General features: G+C 35.2%; 1 protein-coding gene across 3 annotated transcripts in view; it reads left to right on the top strand.

Moving 5' to 3' along the window:
• The window catches only part of Hspa14 (heat shock protein family A (Hsp70) member 14), a 31,483-nt gene extending 20,771 nt beyond the window's left edge, over nt 1-10,712 (top strand). For 2 of the 3 annotated variants that reach the window (XM_047520708.1, XM_047520710.1), the window contains 4 exons: nt 6,910-7,122; nt 7,488-7,661; nt 9,886-9,956; nt 10,497-10,712. In XM_047520708.1, coding sequence (XP_047376664.1) covers nt 6,910-7,122; nt 7,488-7,661; nt 9,886-9,956; nt 10,497-10,575 — 537 coding nt within the window. In that variant the 3' untranslated portion in view covers nt 10,576-10,712. The remainder of the gene's footprint in view (nt 1-6,909; nt 7,123-7,487; nt 7,662-9,885; nt 9,957-10,496) is intronic. The other variant, XM_047520709.1, reaches the window with a different exon arrangement.
• The last annotated feature ends 5,337 nt before the right edge of the window (nt 10,713-16,049 follow it).

The following is a 16,049-nucleotide window of genomic DNA, read 5'->3' as shown; positions in this document are numbered from 1 at the left end:
AAAATTCCAGATGTTAAGACTTTTAATATTTGTTATCAAATAACTCACCAAAAAGCAGTTCTCTTTTTGAGTAGACGTTAAGCCTTTATTATTAATTAGCATTTTCATTTTTTTAAAATTATTCATATATTTTTTTTCAAAGGACTTTAGAATTACTTTTTCAACTTTTTATATATGAAATCTCATTGTGATTTTGGTACAATTGCATATCATCTGTGAAATAATTTTGGGGTGATATAATAACTATAGTGTTTAGCTTTCCAAACCACAAAGTTGGTATCCCTCTCTAGTCAAATCTTACACAATATTTTCTTAAATTTTGTGTTTTCTTAATATTTATTACTAAATTTTTGTTAAGACTTCTATGGAATTTATTGCTATTATAAGTTTTTATAACTTTATTTTGTAATTTGTTTTGCTGATAAATGGGATACCTGTTTGCTTTCTTTATCTTCATTTTGCCACTTTGTGAACTCTTTGGATTAATGATTTTTAATGGAACCTTTGGATTTTCTGGGCATACATTCAAATTTATTTACTAATTAACCCACAAGTAATTATTGAGCTTCAAATTTATTTACTAATTAACCCACAAGTAATTATTGAGCATACTTAGTCTATGCTAGACAGGTTCTAGACACCTGGGATACAAATAGTAAGTGTAACAAAGTCATTGCCCTTTTAAAACTGATATTCTACTTAGGGTACAAAGTTAATAAAGAAAGAGCTAAGAAAATAATGCCAAGTTTTGATAAGTATTACAAAGAAAGATAAAGCAGGATATGACCCTGCCTAGTGACAAAGTATATTATTTCAGGTCATATTTCCAGAACAAGACATGTGAATGTCCTAGGCAGGTTGGGAGCATGCCTGGTGCTTTTAAGGAGCAGCAGGAGGGTAGTGTGGGTGGAAGAGAATAAGTGAACAGGGATAGTGGGGGTTGCTGAGCCTGGCAAGCAAGTAAGGAGCACACCAACAGGAGATCTTGGGGGAGAGCTTTAAGAGTACATTGTAGTCTGCATTTGGGGAGAGAGGTCTGGGCTTGAGATACATGTTTGTCAGCATTTGTTACTTAGAGCCACCAGACAGAATTAGATCACCTGCAGAGCAAGCAAAAAGAACCAAATTAGAGGAGAGACCCCAAGACAGAGTCCCAGGCCTGGGATTAGTTCATAGCCAAAAGAGGATCAGCACAGGGGATTTAGGATCAGTCTGCTAAGGAGGAAGAGAACCAGCATGACAGGTAAAAATAGTCAGTAAGGAATGGAAAGAGTAACTGTCCTGTGCAGGCACGTGAGGTCTAGGGATTGATTATTCTGCTTGGCAATGTGGGATGACTATAAGAGCAGTCGTAGTGGAGCTGTATAGATAAATGCCTTCCTGATGTGAGTTTACTATAGAATAGAAGGTATTCTGTGGAGACGAGTATAGGTATCTCTCTTGAGAAGCTGCCATTATAAGGGCAGCAGGAAAATGTGGTAGGCTGGGGGTGTCAGGAAAGGTTGTATATTTAAGTGGTAACGCTTCTCTCTGTTTTGTTGACCTTATTTCTGTTTTATATTTAATCACTATGATCAGAACTTAAGTACTTCTGTTGATACTGGACATCCTCCTTTTGTTCTTTTTATTAGGGGTATACCATTAATCATTTACCAGCAAACATGATTCCTGGTAACTGTTTTAAAATAGATTTTCTTTATCCTATTAAGACAGCATTTCCTGGTGAGCATGGTGATGCATGCCTGTAATCGCCGCCAGGCTGAGAAAGGAGTATCAAAAGTTCATGGCCAGTCTCAGCAACTTAGTGAGACCCTGTCTCAAGAAAAAGGGTGGGGTGGGGTGGGGTTGCTGGGGATGTAGCTCAGGGGTAAAGTGCCTTGGAGTTCTGTTCCCAGTACTGGGAGTGGGTAGTGGACGGGAGAGACATCATTTCCTTTTTTTCTACTTTTAAAGGAGTTTTAATATGAAGTAGGTATCGAGTTTTTCAAATGTATTTTTGGACACCATAATACATGGTTTTCTTTACATTTATGTTAAAGCTGTGTGATGAATTATTAATGACTTCCTAAGGTTGTATTCCTGGGGTAGATGTTGCTTAGTTACGAGGAATTGTTTTGTTGTTATTTAAATTTCTATGATTATTTCTAATTTTCACAAAACTTATACTAAGTTAGCAAGAAGAGTTAGATGGCCCATTTCCGAGATCCCTATCTTATCCATATTGTATGAACAAAATGATCCCTTTTAACATATGGTTCATAATAGTCGAGCCCCCCCCTGCCTTTTTTTTTTTTTGGTACCAGAGATTGAATTCAGGGGCACTAGACCACTGAGCCACATCCCCAGCCCTGTTTTGTATTTTATTTAGAGACAGGGTCTCACTGAGTTGCTTAGCAGCCTCACTTTTTCTGAAACTGGTTTTGAACTCATGATTCTCCTGCCTTAGCCTCCCAAACTGCTGAGATTATAGGCATGCACCACTGCGCCTGGCTCTCCCCCACCCTTTCTAATTGCTCTATTCTAAGAAAGTGCTCGAACTGCTCAGCTCCTGTTCATGCCCTCACCCTTGGATGATGAGCTGTCAGTGATTTTCTTGATCCATTTACTCAACAGTAGGTCTCAAGTCTCCTACATATGGACAGTCAGAGGCATATGGCTAAGTCTCAAGGAGACTGCAACCTGGGCTTTGTCCTTTTCTAGTGTTTTCTCTCCCCCTCTCTCTTTTTCTACCCATACAGCGTGATCTGTGTTCAGTCTCTTCTAAGGTTATGACACTATAAAGACTTATACTTTCCCTCTCTCTGCTCTGTCTCTCTGAAAAAAACCTCATAAGACCCTCAAAGAAATAGGGGGTTTAATCTATTTTGACTTAAGTTCTTCAACTTACTTGGAATTACAATATGATTTTTTTTTTTACTCAAAACAATATGTTTCTTAGAGCAAAACATTCAGACTTTTACTTTCCTTTTTTCCCCCATTTTGTATTTTTTAACTTGAAATTTAAAACATGACCTCCATTATCTGGCAATTTTACATATATATATACACACACATATATATCTTATAAAATGGTATAGTTTATTTTGGCTTCTTAATTGTTTCTGATTAGTTATACATGACAGTAGAATGCATTTAGATACATTATACACAAATGGAGCACAACTTCTCCTTCCTCTGGCTGTACTGTACATGGTGCAGAGTCACACTGGTAGTGTAATCATACAGTATATGGGGTAATAATGTTCGTCTCATTCCACTGTCCTTCCCATACCCACACCCCCACCCCTCCCTCCCCTCTGCACAATCCACAAAGTTCCTTAATTTCCCCCCCACCCCCCATTATGAATTCTCATCCGCTTACTGGAGAAAACATTCAGCCTTTGGTTTTTGGGTTTGGCTTATTTCGCTTAGCATGATATTCTCCAGCTCTGTCCATTTATAGGCAAATGCCATAATTTCATTCTTCTTTAAGGCTGAGTAATATTCCCTTGTGTATATGTACCACATTTTCTTCATCCATTCATCTGTTGAAGGACATCTAGATTGTTTCCATAGTTTAGCTATTGTTAATTGAGCAGCTATAAACATTAATGTGGCTGCATTTATTATTATGCTGATATTAAGTCCTTTGGGTATAAACCAAGCAGTAGGATACCTGTGTCAAATGGGGGTTCCATTCCAAGTTTTCTGAGAAATTTCCATACTGCTCTCCAGAGTAGTTGCACCAATTTGCAGTCCTACCAACATGTATGAGTGTATCTTTTTCCCCACATCCTCACCAACACTTATTATTACTTGTAATCTTGATAATTGCCATTCTAACTGGAGTGAGATGAAATCTTAGAGTAGTTTTGATTTTGCATTTCTCTAATTGCTAGAGATGATGAACATTTTTTCATATATTTGTTGATTGACTGTATTTCTTCTGTGAAGTATCTGTTCAGTTCCTTAGCCCATTTATTGATTGTGTTACTTGTTTTTTTGGTATTAAGTTTTTTGATTCTTTATGTATCCTTGGAGATGAGTGCTCTGAAGTACATGTGGTAAAGATTTTCTCCCATTCTGCAGGCTCTCTCTTCACGTTGTTGATTGTTTCCTTCGCTGTACAGAAGCTTTTTAGTTTGAATCCATCCTGTTTATTGATTCTTGATTTTACTTCTTGCGCTTTAGGAGTCTTGTTAAGGAAGTCAGATCTGACTGATGAAGTCATGACTGACATGATGAAGATTTGGGCCTACTTTTTCTTCTAGTAGGTACAGGGAGGGTCTCTGCTAGTGCCTAAGTTTTTGATCCACTTTGAGTTGATTTTTGTGCAGGATGAGCGAAGTTTATTTTCATTTTTCTACATGTGGATTTCTACATGGTTCCTTTGTCTAGTATGAGATAACTGTATTTATGTGGGTTTTTTCTCTGTGCCATCTGTTCTGTACCATTGGTCTACATATCTGGTTTGGTGCCAGTAACATTGCTGTTTTTGTTACAAGGCTATTATATTTTTATCCTTTTATACCTAGGTGAGTTGTATAGTTCCTGGCAGTACTTTTTTTCCTACACTCCAAAACTGAGGCCTACAAACTAGTTGAGCTTGTGATCTCTCTCATGCTTATTTTATTAAAGAATAACCTGTGATACTTTTTATTTTCATTTTGTTGTTGTGTTGTTTTGTTTTTACTTGGGATTGAACCCAGGGCTGCTTTACCACTGAGCTATATCTCCACCTCTTTTTATTTTGAGACAGGTCTCACTAAGTTGCTTAGAACCTCACTGACTTGCTGAAGCTGACCTGGAACTTGTGATCCTATTGCCTCAGCCTCCCAAATCCTTGGAATTATAGCTGTACACTACTGCGCCAGCTCCTTTTTTATCTTCCTGTTTTGTAATTTCCAAGTTGTTAAGTCATGCCCATCCCACCCAAAATTCACATGTTGAAGTCTTAGTCCTCAGCGTGACTCCATTTGGATGTGGTCCTTTTAAAGAAGCAGTTAAGGTCATGTGTGGTCACGGTGAGGGCCCTGTTCCAATAGAATTATTTATCCTTATATGAAGGGACAACCAGAAAGCTAGTTCTTTCTGTTCTCTCTCCCTGGGAAACAAAAAGAAGTCATAGGACATAGCAAGATGGTGGCCACCAACAAGCCAAGTGAAGTGTTCAAAATGAAACCGCCTTGCCTTGATCTTGGACTACTAGTTTCTAGAACTGGGAGAAAGAAATGTTGTTAAAGGCAGCTTGAGCAGAGTAATACAGGTGGTTTGATTTTTTTTTTTTTTTTTTCTTTTTTGGTAATAGGGATTGAACCCAGAGGTGCTTAAGCACTGAGCCACAACCCCAACCGTTTTTAGTTTTTATATTGTTTTTTTGTTGTTTTCCTAGATAGACATACCTTTATTTTATTTATTTATTTTTATGTGGTGCTGAGGATTGAACTCAGTGCCTCACATGTGTTAGGCAAGCACTCTACCACTAAGCTACAATCCCAGCCCTTATTTTTTATTTTGAGACAGGGTCTTGCTAATTTGTTTCAAGCCTCGATAAGTTGTTGAGGCTGACTTTGAAGTTGTTATCCTCCTGCCTCAGTCTTCTGAGCCACTGGGGGTACAGGAATGTGCAGCTATGGCTGGCTAATTATTTTTTTTTAAACCTCAGTTTTATTTTATGAAATTGTGAAAATTGTATTTAAAAAGCCTTTGGTAAGAATAGTTAACTATATTTGAGACTCATGTTTGCTATTAAAGTTGAAGTTTGCAGAAGAAATCTCATATTGTAGACTAAATGTTTAAGTAACTTATTTAAATTAAAACTTACTGGTTACTATTAGCATTAAGAGTAGCACACTTTGTACTTTTCACCCTAAAAAGAAAATACCAATTCCAAAAAATTCCTGGGTCATTTATTTTATTTTATTGTAGTGCTAACAGTTTGTTAATATAGCTTTTGGATGTTGAATTTGAGAAATTTGCAAAGCCCATATTTTTTTATTCTCATGGTATTTACCTGGGGTCCTAAAATTCTGGAAAGTACTTTCCTTTTTATTTACCTCCAAAACAGACCTTTTGTAGCTCATTGCCAACGAAAACCTACTTTTTAAAAAATATTCTTCAGCTGATGTTAATTATCCCTCACCTGAAGATTAATGTGGTATTCCTCATTTCATACAACATGTTAATGAGTCCTAATTTTCATCAGTTGTTCTTCTCTGACACACACATTGGACTTTGAGATTATCTTTTAAAACTATAAAATAAGAAGTGGTTATTGATGATTCCCACCTGTGTATTCATTCATTCATTTAATACTCTGAATCCCATTGGGTCATCAGTGCTAAATGGGTGAATGAGTGGGGAACATAGATGATTTATAAAGAGCAGTTTTACATGAAGTTCTGCAGAAACAAGAAATTTAGTCAGATAGTACTAAGAGCTTAAAATGTAGTTTTGTAAAACTGCAAAGCAGCTCTTTTTTTCCTTAAGACACTTGGTATTTTTCCATGGTGAAGTCAAAAACCATGGCAGTTTTCATGTAGGGATTGGCACTATTTATTTTGACACAAGAATGATGTAGGATTTATTTAAACATTTCTTTAAAAGATGTAGGGACAGTACAAAATACTAATATATTCTATTCAAATGACTGTGGTTAAGCCTCAGGTGCATAGTATTAATCATGAACCACATATATATTGCTATACTGTATTTTATGTAGTTGTTCCTTATTTTAAATTTTGTTTTGAGTAAACAATATGTTAATTATATATCACATGTTACATATAGATATTTATATATTAAGCTTAATAAAATGTTAAATATCTAGTATATTATGTATGATTATGATGGCTCAGCCTGTTACATTTGATTTTGAGAAACAATCATTCTTCTAAAAGTAAAGAACTGAAGATTATTTTCATTTTCTAGGTTGTCCTTTGTGGAGGGTCTTCTCGAATCCCAAGGCTACAGCAACTGATTAAAGATCTTTTCCCAGCTGTTGATCTTCTCAATTCTATCCCTCCTGATGAGGTGATCCCTATTGGTGCAGCTATAGAAGCAGGAATTCTTATTGGGAAAGAAAATGTATTAATGGAAGACTCTCTAATGATAGAGTGTTCAGCTAAAGATATTTTAGTGAAGGTTTGTGTAGCTTTTCTGTGCTTTTTCATACAAATTAATCAACATAAGTTTTCATACATACCATGCATACTGATAAAGATTTTAAATTTAGGTTTATAATTTTCCTTTTAATAAGTATCTTACATTCTTTTTGTTAATATTTATCTAGCATGTTGATTTCTTTAGAAAATGAAATAATCATAAGCTTCTGATATTTCAATGTATTTATAAACAAAGTGGGATAGAATTAATCCATACTTCTCTCATCTTCTCTTTGCCTAGTTTCCACATTTTCAACAATGGATATATATTTTATTTATAATAGAAGTTTTTCTCATTGTAAAGATAAATATCAAAAGCCATGCATTGTATTTGCCTGCTTACAGGGAGTGGATGAATCAGGAGCCAACAGATTCACAGTGCTCTTTCCATCAGGGACTCCTTTGCCCGCTCGAAGACAACACACATTACAAGCCCCTGGAGATATATCTTCTGTATGCCTTGAACTCTATGAGTCTGAAGGGAAGAACTGTGCCAAAGAGGAATCCAAGTTTGCACAGGTGAATACATAAAATTAGACTGTGACTTAGTCACATGCAACTTTTCAGCTTTTTGTTCTGGATTAGATTCAGTTTACTATCTCAATTAATACAAAATTTATGTAGGAACCTAACACTTGTTTATGAATGGATTGCTTCTACTTACTCATTTTTGGAAGAGGGAAGAAATAGTGATTTTTAATTTGAAAGAGTATGGAGAAATAAAAACAAAATGCAATTTGTATTTTTACTGCTTCTCTGTTCATGCTCTTGGCCCACCTTGGTAATTAGGTACTAGAAGAGGAAAATAATACTTTTTTGCTTGCTAAATGCCAGGTGCTAGACTAGGTAATTTATAAACACAGTCTCAAAATGCTATAAGGTAAGAACTTATGTGCATTTTATAGGGATTTAAGAAATGACTGCTAAGTCCTGGGGATGTAGCTCAGCAGTAGAACACTTGCATACTGTGCACAAGGTTCTAGGTTTGAGTCCTCTTATCACAAGAAAAAAGAAAGAAAAGAAACTGACTTGTGTTTGAAAATACCCTATTATTTTCTTGGCGGAGCTAGGATTTCTGTTCAACTTGGTTTTCATCCTGAGCCCATGCTCTTTCCATTGTACCATGCTCCCTGTGATTTAAGTTCAGTCTTTTTCAAAATTCCATGGCATGGCATCTGCTTAGAAGCATGTCCAAGAAATGCAGTTGCATTAAAACTAGCACACAAGGACTGCACAGTGGTATTTGCATTATAATCTCATTGCATTTAAGGATTTTGGGACCATGAATCTGTGTGTGACGGGGTGATGTTTGAGTAGTATATGTATTTTTAGGTGTCCATGCATGTATACAGAAAATATCTATAAGTACTTAGAGTGTTCCAGAAATGTAATAGTGGGTAGATAGGTTTCAGGGTACCAAGTACCAAGAGTGAATTTTTAAAAATATACTTATATATTTTATACTGAAAGTTTTACAGTGTAGAACATAAGCATGAATTATTTTTATAGTCAAAATAAATCTATATACATTTTATTTATAAAATAAGAAATATATGTGTATACATATAAAATTTTTAGATTTATATTTGTTTTCTAATTCCAACAAAAGAATAATGAGCTGGGCACAGTGGCACATACCTGTAATCCCAGCAGCTCAGGAGGCTGAGGAAGGAGGATTGCAAGTTCATAGCCAGCCTCAGACTCAGCAAACTTAGTGAGACCCTGTCTTTAAAAATAAAAGAGTTGGGGATATGTCTGAGTGTTAAGTGCTCCCTGGGTTCACTCCCTGGTACAAAATTAAAGAATAATGAAAAAAAAAATATATATAGCATGCCTGGGCTGCACCTCAGACTTACCAATTTGACCTCTGCTAGTAAAGATTTCAAAGCTCCTCTGATAATTCTGTGTAGATAGAAGCACTTTCCTATGCACCAGGTTTCTAATCTCAGATGGCACTCTTATTATCCCCTTAGGGGTGCTCTCTCATTCATTACCTTTCTCTTCACAACCAAATGGAGACTTCACAGCTGCTGTCACTAACTTAAAGATGCTAGATGGAGAAGAGTTGGTCAGTAACACTGAACTTGGAAGAGAATCTTACTGTGTTTCCATCTGTTCTAATCTTCTCATTTTACAAATGAGTAAAACAAGGTAGTGACTTACCTTGGTCATTAAATTTGATCTTGGCAAAGTCAGACAAGTCAGTGTCTAACTCCAAATTTGATTTATTGGTACCTTTCTTTAGGAAACTGAGAAATTTTACAGTCAGTAATTTCATTAACATCTCTTACTTAACCAATACAATCTCAGTTTTACCCAAAAAAAGCCATGTATTTCTTTTAAATAGATAGTTCTTCAAGTATATTATAATATTTAATTTTTTTAAAAGTTTACATAGAAGGCTTGCCAGAATATTATTGCATGTTACTGGTAATGACTTAATTACCATAAAGAATAGTAGCCTTTATTTTCTGAGATAAACAGTACTTCTTATAAACATTCATTTTAATCTAGACACTAAAGAGGGACAAATACAGTACTTGTCTTATATGTCCTCCATGTGCAGGAGACATTTCTAGTTAATAAACTTTAAATCTTATTCTTTGAATTCTGTTTAAATGGTAGGAGAATTGAAAACTTTGTTTTAAAAGGTTTCAATAAAAAGTAAAATTTGTCCTTCATAATAACTGGTGCATCAGTTAATTAATATGTCAAAATACTGTTTGTATTTTTGCATATACAGGTTGTACTACAGGATTTAGATAAAAAAGAAAATGGATTACGTGATATATTAGCTGTTCTTACTATGAAAAGGTACAAAATTAAACTTTCTAATGTTAAAACGATTCATTTTGAAACTTGACCCCTTTTATGAGTTTTATGTTTTTCAACCATTTGTCATTCTAGGCAAATCATTTATTGAAAACTTGCAAAGATTTTATCAATCACATTTTTCACCTTAAAAACTTACTGTATTTTACAGAGAAGAGCATATCTCAGGACATTGATTTGCATTATGAATATTTTATGAACTCTATAAATGTAGTCAGTCTAAAAATCTTATCTCTGGTAATTGGAGATGTAATTTTTATCAGTTTTCAATGTAATTTTCTAAGGTTTATATCTTGATATTCTTTGCCCTAAAAGGATAATTATGTTTCATTATTGCTATAGTAAAGCTCTAGGAAAGAAATTAATTAAATTCAGCTGAAGACATTGAAATTGTATTTATTCTTAATACTATTCTTTCAGAAATTTAAATAAAGTCTTACTCCAGGTCCTTAAGTAACTTCTTAAGGACTTTGTTTCTATAAAATGAGCTTTTGAAATGTTATTTATTTTTTGTTTGTTTAGGGATGGATCTTTACATGTGACATGCACTGATCAAGAGACTGGAAAATGTGAAGCACTCACTATTGAGGTTGCATCTTAGTGTTTTAGATAAACCAAGACTTTTTTAGAATTAGAATATCAATATTATTTGGTTTTGTGTATAAGCAATGTTTATATTAAAGTACTTTTTCAGTGAACTGTATAAGTCATGTTTATTAAACTACAATATGCTGGTAAGTGTTGCAATCTTTTTGTTTTACTTTTCACGTAAGATTAACCAGTATTAGTGAAAAATAGGATTTTGATTGTGAAACTCTTTAGAATTAAATTGTTGGTTGAAAGAAATTTTATTGGATATTTTGCATGATCTTTTATACTTCTATAACTTCCAAATTTAAAAGGGTTTTATTAATTTTTGATAGATAACTAAGAACAATTAAAAGTCCTTTATATTAATTGAAAAAAATTAACCATATGCAAAGTTAAGATACTAGTCTGGACACATAGCACATTGGTATAGCTCATGAGACCATGGGTTTGGTCTCCAGCACCAAATAAATAATAAAGTTAAGGGTATTTTGTTGTTGTGCTTTTTTTTTTTTCTTTTTTTCCCCCAGTGCTGAATATCAAATCCAGCGTCTTTCAAGACATCACTTTTGTTTTAAAAAAAAGTAAACTCCACAGTTGTATATCAATGTGCAGTGTGTGTGTGTACATGTGTGTGTGTGTACATACATGTATACATAGAAAAAAGTCTGGAAGGCTAAAGACTATCGTAGCTTTTATAGAGAGAAATATGGGAAGGGTTTTTCTTTTTATGGTTGTGTTAAATTTGATTTTTTTTCTTCCAACAAACATCTTTCTCTTCTGAACTTAAGATATTAATATCACCTTTTTGATATCTCATCTTAATATGTCTTTCAAGTCAATAATTACATCTTTTGCTTATATTATGGTTTAGGCATACAATAAAAGAGGAAAGGAATACCACTTTCAGCTTTGACTTGTCAGCTTTGTGTGGTTTACTTTCCCGTCAGACATAACAACTTTTGAATTGTTATCAATAAGTATTCTGACACATAATGAAGTACCTTCCAAATTTCCTTGCACCTCGGGTGATAGTTTTTTCTTCTGAATTTGTGAAAGATATGCCAACTAAATTTTCTAGTGGTTTTAAAAAAACTTTCAAGGTGAAAATAGCTTTAACTTTTCTGTTTATAAAAATATATTGGTATGTATTTATTACAAAATTAATATTCAAAACTAGAAGAATGTAAAGCATCCTGTATTCCACCACCCAGAGTAGCAAGTAGTAAGATAATTTTGGTGAGCATTTTGATAATCTTGTTATGAATTTCCCATTTATCTCTGCTTTGTCATGTATATTTAAATACTTGAACACTTGTCAGCAAAAGTTTATGTGTAAGTATAATGCTGCCTGTTTGTATGTCTGATGTCCAGAGGACAGAAGCAACTATAAAAATGAAATGCCTAACAATAATGTGAAGATACTGGGAACAGTTGTGATAAAGGCTGCTATAATCCATAGTATACCCCTAGACTCGGTGACCTATGAGTAGCAGAAAATTATTTCTCACATTCTGGTGTATGGAAGTCTGAGGTGAGGGTGCTGGCATGTTTGGGTTCTGGTTAGGGCTTCTTTTTTGGTTGTAAACTGCTGACATCTCATATCTGAATATGAAGGACAGAAGGCAAGAGACGTCCTTGTGGTCTCTTTTATAAGGATGCTAATGTCATTCACAAGGTTTCTACCCAGCATGACCAAAACACCTCTCCAAGGCCCTGCTTCCTAATGCCAGCACATAGGGGATTTGGATTTCAACATTTGATTTTTGAGACAGAGAACACAAACGTTCACTCAATAAAAGGAGGCCACAAAATGCTGCAGTACAACCTGGCAGCTTTTACTTGTATTAGAATTCTTTAAAAAGTATCAGAGCACAAAACAAGTTCGATGGACATCTAAAATGACAATGAAGCCAGGCATAGTGGCACATGCCTGTAATCCCAGTGGCTTGGGAGGCTGAGGCAGGAGAATCTTGAGTTCAAAGCCAGCCTCAGCAATAGTGAGGTGCTAGGCAACACACTGAGACCCTGTCTCTAAATAAAATACAAAAATAGGGCTGGGGATGTGGCTCAGTGGTCTAGTGCTCTGAGTTCAATCCCCTGTACCAAAAATAAATAAATAAATAAATAAATAAATTTTTAAAAAAATGACAGTGAGTAACCACTGTAACATTTACGCACAGCAAATACTACTATCATTTACTTGCTTTAATTCATAAACTCATTTAAATTTTAGATTTTGCCATAGCTCCATGAATAGTTACAATATGTAGAGAGTAATATGGGGAGTATGATTTGTTTTCTAGATGTGAAATCGATTTAAAGAAATTCAGTTATTCAATGTCTCATAGTAAATAAATGGTGAATTTTGAGTAATATTTAGACCCTGATATTTTAAACGTAATTTTTCTTGACTATTTACTATACTAAACATATTAAATGCCTTATTTAATTTAAATTTAATCCAGTGTTCATTGCACTATTTTAATATGCCTCTTGGAGAACATTTACTAAATCGAATGAGTATGGATTACCTGAAATCATATTTTAAAGTGGTTTTTCTTTTGTGTGAAAAAGAAATTGGGACGGCAGGATAATTGTTACTTTCCTTAGAAGACACTGGTATATAACTCTCGGTTGCTTTTGGTTTCTTTCTCCATTCATTTATAGCTGGGATTCCAAGAACCTCAAACATTTCAGTCTCAGGACCTTTTACATTTAAAATTTTTTGAGGGCAGGCATATTGTGGCTTGCACCTATATTCCCACCTGCTTGGGTGACTCAGAGAGAGAATCACTTGAGGCCAGGAGTTTGGGACCAGCCTGGGCAATATAGCAAGATCTCATTTCAAAAAAAAGGAAAAAGAAAAATGAAAATGATTCCAAAGAGTTTTTGAGCTTTTGTTTATAATATATCAAGAAATATGAAGATTTTATAAATATATACATATGCATATAGAACTATGTATACTTATTTACCATATAGAAATTTAAACCCATTATTTAAATAAGAAAGTTAACTCCTGCCAGGCTTAATGGCAACACACCTGTGATCCCTACCACACAGGAGACTTGAAACAAGAGGATAGCAAGTTCAGCAACTTAGACCCTGTTTAAAAATATAAAAAGGCTGGGGATATAGTAAAGGGTCCCTGGGTTTATTCACAGTAGCCACCCCTGCACATACCCAAGGTTAACTATTAATATGAATAATATTTTTATGAACAATAACTGTCTAAAAACTAGCAACAAGAGTGGTGGTCTGTATTTTCTAAGTTCTCCTTAATGTCTGGTTTAAAAGAAGATAGCTATATTCTGATATCTGCTTTCATCCATAAATATGTTGCAATATCCAATTTGTGTAAACTCTGGAAATCTCCCTGTATGCTTAAGAGAGAAGGAAGATAAAGAAGGCAGATAACATCTTGGTATCATTATGAAAACAGTCATGTGTCCTTCTGACAAGGGCACATTCTCAGAAATTCTTTGGCAGTTTTATTGTATGAACATCATAGAGTACTTACACAAGTGAAGATGGCTACAGTGTCAGTAGGTTAAATAATCATATGGAACCAACATTGTAGATGTGGTTGATTGTTAACTGTTGTTATGTGGAAGTGACTACTTTTGAGTTCATGAACCCCTGATCTCCCTGCCATACTTTGAAAATGGTTGTTTCTAGATAGTAAACACAGTGGTGAATAATAAAGAGAAAATCCCCACTCTGCCCTGAAATCAAGGAGATTGAAGACTAGAGGAACAGAGGAAACTTGATTTACAAAATACTACAATATTCTGTAATTTTTTTTTCTTTTTGGTGTTGGGGATGGAGCACAGGGCCTCACACATACTAGGCAATTATTCTACCTCTGGGGTTCACCCCAGCCTTCATTCTGTATCTTGTTATTAAAATTTATAAAGAAGAAGAAGAACAACAACAAAATCCAGACAAGATAATTTACATATTTTGATAAGTGCTTTTAAGTGTCCAAAGAAGAGATGAAGTGCTGTGTCAAATAGGGTGAACACAGGAGGCCCTTCTGGAGAAGTGACTGAAACCCAAGTAATAAGAAGATAGCCATATGTGAAGAAAGTATACCTTACACTAGGAAATAATTTTGAGATGTGACTTTATTTATTTACTTATTACCTGCTCCTCCCTCTAGGAAACAGGCTCCACAAAGGCAGTGTTTATGTTTTATGTCCACTGCTACATTCCCATAATCAAGCAGGTGTGTAGAACAGGAGTTACACACACACACACACACACAAAGATTTCTAAATGACCATGAGGTGGGTAGGGTGTGTGTGTGTGTGTGTGTGGGGGGGGGTCCCAGAGAAACAAAGGGGACAGTGGAACAAAGTAAGGTTAAAGAACCGGTTCCAATCACAGGACGCCCTGTAGGCCACCAGGTTTGAGTTTTATTCTAGGTGTGTTGGGGAATCCTTTTCAGTAAGAAAAGGGTATGTTCCATTTTGTTTCAGGATCACTTTCACTGAATGTAAAGTGCCTTGGGAGGGGAGCAAAGTGGAAGTGAAGCCAATTTGGCTATTAGAGGACTTCTGCACTGACTCAACTTGCTAATGGAATTATAGACAGTCCCTGACTTATGCTGGTTCTACTTACAAGTTTCATCTTTACAATAGTATGAAAGTGATACTTATTCAGTAGATACTACTTCAAATTTTGAATTTTAATCTTTTCCCAAGCTAGTGCTATGTGTATAATACTTATCATGATTCCAGCAACAGCGACACCTAACTCCCAGTGAGCCACAAGATCATGGGGGTAAACAACTAGTACTCTACAGTGTGCTGTGTTGCTAAGCCATGGTGTTTGGTAGGTTTAAGTGTAAATGAAGTTTTGACTTAATACATTTTCAATTTACAATGGGTTTATTGAGATGTAACCTGATCATAAGTCAAGGTACATCTGCGATTTGGAGAGTGAGGAGAGCGTGAATCAAGATGACATCTAGATTGTCTAACAATACCTGAGTAACAATGGTGCCAATGAATTGAAATGAGAAAGCCTATGGAGCCTGGAGTAGATGTAATGAGCTATGGCAGCAAAAATCATTTCAAATGGAATGTGTTCCATTTGAAATGTATGTCACACCTGAATGGACATGTCCATTAAGCATTGTGGATATTCAAGTCTGGAATTCAGGGCACAGCTCAGTGCTAGAGACCAAAAGTGGGAATCTGAAACATAAAAATGTTTCAACCAGCCAGCATAAGATTTCTCAGCCCAGTGAAAGAGAAATGTGGTCTCAGAGCCAAGCCTTGGAAGTGTGTAATGTTTGGGTTGGGTAGAGGAAGGCTAGCTGAAAAGGGGACAACGGAGAATGAAGACAAAGAAAGAGGCTGAATAGTGATGGGTGCTTATGGTCTTGCTATGAGACCACAGGAGGGGCACTGAGTACACCGGGAAAGGACAGAGGTAAAGAAGCCCTTGGGAAGGAAAGGAGGCTCCATCCAAATCTTA

The sequence above is a fragment of the Sciurus carolinensis genome, chromosome 12 (genome assembly GCF_902686445.1).
Source record: "Sciurus carolinensis chromosome 12, mSciCar1.2, whole genome shotgun sequence".
NCBI lineage: Eukaryota > Metazoa > Chordata > Mammalia > Rodentia > Sciuridae > Sciurus > Sciurus carolinensis.
The sequence above is the reverse complement of the archived record's forward strand: the minus strand, read 5'-3'. Positions and strand labels throughout refer to the sequence as shown.